General features: G+C 46.1%; 1 protein-coding gene across 2 annotated transcripts in view; it reads left to right on the plus strand.

Annotated features, from left to right (window-relative positions):
• LOC124017464 (copine-4-like) overlaps positions 1-6899 on the plus strand; it is a 48903-nt gene extending 42004 nt beyond the window's left edge. For both annotated transcript variants that reach the window (XM_046332667.1, XM_046332666.1), the window contains 3 exons: positions 4510-4643; positions 4853-5089; positions 6124-6899. In XM_046332667.1, the coding sequence (XP_046188623.1) occupies positions 4510-4643; positions 4853-5089; positions 6124-6255 (503 nt within the window). In that variant the 3' untranslated portion in view covers positions 6256-6899. The remainder of the gene's footprint in view (positions 1-4509; positions 4644-4852; positions 5090-6123) is intronic.
• The last annotated feature ends 436 nt before the right edge of the window (positions 6900-7335 follow it).

The raw sequence follows: 7335 nt of genomic DNA on the forward strand, positions 1-7335 counted from the left end.
TTCCTTTAGTGGGAAAACACCATAATCAAAAGTGGCCACAAATGTGATTTGGCTTGTAATGCTTTTATTATAAACGTGCATTTCTTTTGTGAAAATGATCTTCCCCAAACGTGAAACTAACACACTGCATGTGTATGCCAGTCAGACTCTACACCTCTTGTAAAGAGGATTAATTTTAGGAAGTTATTTGGCCACTTTATTTTTCTATAGGATTGAGATCAGGGCTTTGTGATGGCCCCTCCAATACCTTGACTTTGTTGTACTTGAGCCATTTTGCCACAACTTTGGAAGTATGCTTGGGGTCATTGTCCATTTGGACGACCCATTTGCGACCAAGCTTTAACTTCCTGACTGATATCTTGAGATGTTGCTTCAATATATCCACATCATTTTCCTTCCTCATGATGCCATCTATTTTGTGAAGTGCACCAGTCCCTCCTGCAGCAAAGCACCCCCACAACATGATGCTGCCCTCCCGGCTTTACGGTCTGGATGATGTTCTTCGGCTTACAAGCCTTCCCCTTTTTTCCTCCAAACATACAGTAACAATGGTCATTATTGCCAAACAGTTCTATTTTTGTTTCATCAGACCAGAGGACATTTCTCCAAAAAGTATGATCTTTGTCCCCATGTGCAGTTGCAAATCGTAATCTGGCTTTTTTATGGCGGTTTTGGAGCAGTGGCTTCTTCCTTGCTGAGCGGCCTTTCAGGTTACGTCAATACAAGGACTCATTTTACTGTGGATTTATGTACTTTTGTACCTGTTTCCTCCAGCATCTTCACAGGGTCCTTTGCTGTTGTTCTGGGATTGATTTGCACTTTTCACACAAAAGTATGTTCATCTCTAGGAGACAGAACGTATCTCCTTCCTGAGCGGTATGACGGCTGCGTGGTCCATTGTTGTTTATACTTGCGTACTATACATCCACAGGTACACCTCCAATTGACTCAAATGATGTCAATTAGCCTATCAGAAGCTTCTAAAGCCATGACATCAATTTAGGGAATTTTCAAAGCTGTCTCATGACATAGTCAATTTAGTGAATGTAAACTTCTGACCCACTGGAATTGTGATACGGTTAATTATAAGTGAAATAATCTGTCTGTAAACAATTGTTGGAAAAATGACTTGTGTCTTACACAAAGTAGATGTCCTAACCGACTTACCAAAACTATAGTTATTTAATTAACAAGAAATTTGTGGAGTGGTTAAAGAACGAGTTTTAATGACTCCAACCTAAGTGTATGTCAACTTCTGACTTCAAGTGCATCATTATCAAGTGAATATGATTCTCCTTGAAAAGTGAGGCTACATTCTCATAGAAACAGTTAAATATGTTACAAAGTTGCCAAGTTTAATTCAATTGATCTCATATGATCTAACCAGCTTACCTGCACACAGCCCTAACACTTTTTCAGCTTTTCAGCTCATCCTCCACTTTCTACCTTGTATTCGTGCCACTCTATCATCTTGCTTGTTTTGATTGGCAGCTGCCCTGGATGGATGGAGAGGAGCCAGACAGGTTCTGATCCAGTCCAGAGATTCTTGCCAGGAATAGATCAGTCTCAGTACTCCTCTGTCAGGCAAGCTTCCAGCCCACCTCCCAAGGCAGAGGGCATAGCTTGCAGTTTTTCATGCAAGAAAACTGACTGTCGTACAGATGCTGTTAGATGTGGACACACACCAATGCACACACACACACGCTCATTCAAAAACTGTCTTTCTTTGTGCCTGTACAAATGATTGATATTGATATCTGTTTGAAGGTGAATGTTTGCATTACTGTGGGTAAGGAGTGGCAAGCTGAGACTGCCTGTGTGTGTACGTACCGGTGTTTGTGCTTGTGTAAGATACACTATATAAACAAAAGTATGTGGACACCCCTTCAAATTAGTGGATTCGGCTATTTCAGCCACACCTGTTGCTGACAGGTGTATAAAATCAAGCACAAAGTCATACAAAAACATTGGCAGTTTCCTGTTTGACGAGTAGGTGTCCACATCCACATTGCAGTATAGTGGTCAGTGATCAGACCTCCAGATGTCTGCAGTATAGTGGTCAGTGATCAGACCTCCAGATGTCTGCAGTATAGTGGTCAGTGATCAGACCTCCAGATGTCTGCAGTATAGTGGTCAGTGATCAGACCTCCAGATGTCTGCAGTATAGTGGTCAGTGATCAGACCTCCAGATGTCTGCAGTATAGTGGTCAGTGATCAGACCTCCAGATGTCTGCAGTATAGTGGTCAGTGATCAGATCTCCAGATGTCTGCAGTATAGTGGTCAGTATCAGACCTCCAGATGTCTCAGTATAGTGGTCAGTAATCAGACCTCCAGATGTCTGCAGTATAGTGGTCAGTGATCAAATCTCCAGATGTCTGCAGATCAGATCAGACCTCCAGATGTCTGCAGTATAGTGGTCAGTGATCAGATCTCCAGATGTCTGCAGTATAGTGGTCAGTCAGACACTGAGTGGTCAGTGATCAGACCTCCAGATGTCTGCAGTATAGTGGTCAGTAATCAGACCTCCAGATGTCTGCAGTATAGTGGTCAGTGATCAGACCTCCAGATGTCTGCAGTATAGTGGTCAGTGATCAGATCTCCAGATGTCTGCAGTATAGTGGTCAGTAATGAGACCTCCAGATGTCTTAATGCTGCTGCTCTAGTGGTCACCTCTCCTCACACTCTCATATTATTATATTATATTATCATTACTCATCCCCTCAGGAGAGCCTCTCACTGATGAAATGAATCTCTCTCTCTCTCTGTGTGTGGACCCACTCCAATTCACATACCCACTCCAATTAAATTTGCATACCACCCCAACAGATCCACAGATGACGTAACCTCTATTGCATTCCACACTGCCCTCTCCCATGTGAGAACACAGTTCATTGACTACAGCTCAGCGTTCAACACCATAGTGCCCACAAATCTCATCACTAAGCTCAGGACCCTTTGACTGAACACTATTGTCTGAAACTGAATCCTGGACTTCCTGACAGGCCGCCCCAGGTGGTGAGGGTAGGCAATAACACAACGCCACTCCTAACCCTCAACAAGGGCTCACTTAGGAGTGTGTGCTTAGTCTCCTCCTGTACTCCCTGTTCAACCACGACTGCCTGGCCGCTCACGACTCCATCATTTTGTTTGCTGATGACACGACCCGATGAGACACCCTATAGGGAGGAGGTCAGTGACCTGGCAGTGTGGTGTTCAGGACAACAACCTCTCCCTCAATGTCAGCAAGACAAAGGAGCCAATTGTGGACGACAGGAAACAGAAGGCAGAGCACATCCCCATCCACATCGATAGGGCTGTAGTGGAGCGGGTCAAGAGCTTTAAGCTCCTCGGTGTCCACATCACTAAGGAATTAGCATAGCCCACACACACCAACAAAGTCATGAAGAAGGCACAACTCTTCCCCTTCTACAGCCGCACCAATGAGAGCGACTTTACTGGCTGCATCACCACTTGGTATCCGACCTCAAGGCGCTTCATAGGATAGTGTGTACGGCCCAGTACATCACTGGTGCTGAGCTCCCTGCTATCCAGGACCTCTATACCAGGTGGTGTCAGAGGAAGACTCCAGCCACCAAAGTCATATACTGTTCTCCCTGCTTCTGCACAGAAAGCTGTACTGAAGTCTGGAACTAACAGGACCCGGCACACAGCTTTTACCCCCACTATCTGCACTAACTCTTTTGACTCATTACAGACACTGCTGCTACTGTTTATTATCTACCCTGTTGCCTAGTCACTTTACTCCTACCTATATCTACATGTGGAACTCCATTACCTCGTACCCTGGACATGGATTCAGTACTGCTACCCCGTGTATATCGCCAAGTTATCCTTACTCATTGTGGATTTATTCCACTTGTTATAATTTGTTAAAATGTTTCTCTCTACATTTTTGGAAAGCATTTCACTGGTAGTCTACACTAGCTGTGTGTGTGTGTGTGTGTGTGTGTGTGTGTGTGTGTGTGTGTGTGTGTGTGTGTGTGTGTGTGTGTGTGTGTGTGTGTGTGTGTGTGTGTGTGTGTGCGTGCGTGCGTGCGTGCGTGCGTGCGTGCGTGCGTGCGTGCGTGCGTGCGTGCGACCAGTGAGGTTGTGATGGAGGGGTTGTTAATTATAAGTGAAGTTCTCCACAGATGTTTGTGTGTGACCTCAAATGCCCACTCAATCAGTAAATAGCATTACTTCTGCTGCTCAGCCGAATGGGAGGCCACTCATGTGGTGATCCATGTGGTGGTGAGAAGAGATAAATACAAGTCAATGCAGCTGTGAAGGTAACTAACTATTCACAGAGTGACTGCTTCCCTCAAAGTGAAAAATATCCTGGAATATCATGGGTCTCAATTACTCCACAATGATACCTTCACACCTGTGTGCATTGCTGTTGGTCGTGTGTCCCCAAATACCCAGAGTTCTCCAGAATGACATGACTGTGAGTGTTACTGTGTGTGTGTTATTCTGTGTTTTTCCAACATATGTCTATGGGTGTGCAGGTATCCAAGGGGTGGTGGAGGCCTATCAGACATGCCTTCCTAAGCTTCAACTCTACGGCCCCACCAACATCGCCCCCATCATCCAGAAAGTAGCCAGCTCCGCTTCACAGGAAATGCACACCAAGGAGGCCATGGTAAGCTAGCTGTCAGTTGTCCTCCTCTCCTTGGAACCAATCGATTGGGAGCATAGCTTGAACCTAAATTGAGCTTAAATCATGTATTGATGTCAATGGGAGACTTCCGCAACGTTTTAGGGTTATGCTCAACATGTATTTCCAACACACCCCACAGACATTACTCTCTCACGTTTCTCCCCAGTCATTGCCTTCCTTTATCTCTGCAGCAGTACTTCATTCTGCTCATCCTAACGGACGGAGTGATCACAGACATGGCAGACACCCGCGAGGCCATCGTCCAAGCCTCCCACTTGCCCATGTCCATCATTATTGTAGGTGTGGGAAGTGCTGACTTTAGTGACATGCAGATGCTGGATGGAGATGACGGAATCCTTCGCTCGCCCAAGGGGGAGCCCTGCCTACGAGACATCGTCCAGTTCGTCCCCTTCCGCAACTTCAAACATGTGAGTCTTTACTGGAACTAGGAGGGTTAACTGAGGAACTAGGAGGGTTACCTGAGAAACTAGGAGGGTTCCCTGAGGAACTGGGAGGGTTACCGGAGGAACTGGGAGGGTTACCGGAGGAAATGTGAGGGTTGCCTGAGGAACTAGGAGGGTTACCTAAGGAACTGGGAGGGTTACCTGAGGAACTGGGAGGGTTACCTGAGGAACTAGGAGGGTTACCTGAGGAACTAGGAGGTTACCCAAGGAACTAGGAGGTTTACCTGAGGAACTGGGAGGGTTACCTGAGGAACTGGGAGGGTTACCTGAGGAACTAGGAGGGTTACCTGAGGAGCTGGGAGGGTTACCTGAGGAACTGGGAGGGTTACCTGAGGAACTAGGAGGGTTACCTGAGGAGCTGGGAGGTTACCTGAGGAACTAGGAGGGTTACCTGAGGAACTAGGAGGGTTACCTGAGGAGCTGGGAGGGTTACCTGAGGAACTGGGAGGGTTACCTGAGGAACTGGGAGGGTTACCTGAGGAACTGTGAGGGTTACCTGAGGGACTGGGAGGGTTACCTGAGGAACTGGGAGGGTTACCTGAGGAACTGGGAGGGTTACCTGAGGAACTGGGAGGGTTACCTGAGGAACTAGGAGGGTTACCTGAGGAGCTGGGAGGGTTACCTGAGGAACTGGGAGGGTTACCTGAGGAACTAGGAGGGTTACCTGAGGAGCTGGGAGGTTACCTGAGGAACTAGGAGGGTTACCTGAGGAACTGGGAGGGTTACCTGAGGGACTAGGAGGGTTACCTGAGGAACTAGGAGGTTACCTGAGGAACTAGGAGGTTACCCAAGGAACTAGGAGGGTTACCTGAGGAGTTGGGAGGTTACCTGAGGAACTAGGGAGGGTTACCTGAGGAACTAGGAGGGTTACCTGAGGAACTAGGAGGTTACCTGAGGAACTGTGAGGGTTACCTGAGGAACTGGGAGGGTTACCTGGGGAACTGGGAGGTAACCTGAGTGTTACAGGAAGTGACAGGTTTCTCTCTGTCCTTCTCCAGGGCTCACCTGCAGAGCTGGCGAAGACTGTCTTAGCAGAAGTGCCCAACCAGGTGGTTGACTACTACAACAACAAGGGCATCAAGCCCAAAGTGCCGAGTGAGTTTGAGTCTTCCAGGACATTCGCCCCCTGAGAGGAGGGGCCCAACGCACTCGATACAACAGAAAGCACCTTACGCTGACTAACTGAAAAGTTTACTGTTTTGCTCTTTGTTTGTTTGTTCTTTTCATTGTGCATGCGTGGCCTTCGAGGCTTGCATCTGTAAAGCAACTGTATCATTCAAAGCATTGGTATGGTGGGGACACACAAACGAACAACCAAACTGTCATCCCTACAGATGAACAACTATCGATGAAGGAATGTATAGAACATCCCTGTTCCTTTTTTATAAGAGTTTGTTGAGATTTTGCTAACTTTCTTGATATTCATACGTTGTAAAACATTTTGGACCACAGTGAATGAACGAGCTACCTGCGTTTAGAAACGTCTGCGTCCTCAGTAGTCCATATTGCAGATAAGGCAGATGCATGAACTGTTGTTTTGCATGCTGGTAATAAAGCAGACACTGTTTTCTCACAGTTCATGTTGTTTTCTTAGTGAACAATAGAGTTGACAGTATTGTAGGGATAAAGGACATTCTACTATGAAGCATGTTAACAGCACAAATGTAGTATTCTGGAAGTTCACTGGAGAATATTATGGGCACATATTTTGCCGTTGTCATGTTGCAATGCAGTATTCTGTGAAATTCTGAATGACTTATAATAATAAAAGCTTTATCAATATGCTTGTGACTTGTACTATGTTAAAAACTATTGGGTTTCAAGTCAAAATCATAATTGGAATTGTGGTCATATCAATTTGAATTCATTCTATGAAAAATCCGTAGAAAATGCGGAGAATTGGCAGAATTTCAATATTTTGGTGTGCATGTCAAACTAGTCAAAGGAATTGGGAATTGGGGTAACTTTCTTAGCATTTCCGATGTATTCTATTGATTTAAAACCTCCATAAAAATGATGGGAATGTTCTGATTGAAGTTGAACAGAACAAGTCTGTCCATGTGCAGCCATGTGAGCATGGTGACAATTCCTCCTAGGATTGGAGTAAGTCACAACTCTCCCTTTGAGATGTCTGGGGAGGAGGGAGAGAGATGGGGAGGAGGGAGGTGGGGAGAAGAGATGGGGGGTGGAGAGAGGGCGATGGGGAGGGG

This window comes from Oncorhynchus gorbuscha, unplaced genomic scaffold, assembly GCF_021184085.1.
Source record: "Oncorhynchus gorbuscha isolate QuinsamMale2020 ecotype Even-year unplaced genomic scaffold, OgorEven_v1.0 Un_scaffold_2160, whole genome shotgun sequence".
Classification (NCBI taxonomy): Eukaryota; Metazoa; Chordata; class Actinopteri; order Salmoniformes; family Salmonidae; genus Oncorhynchus; species Oncorhynchus gorbuscha.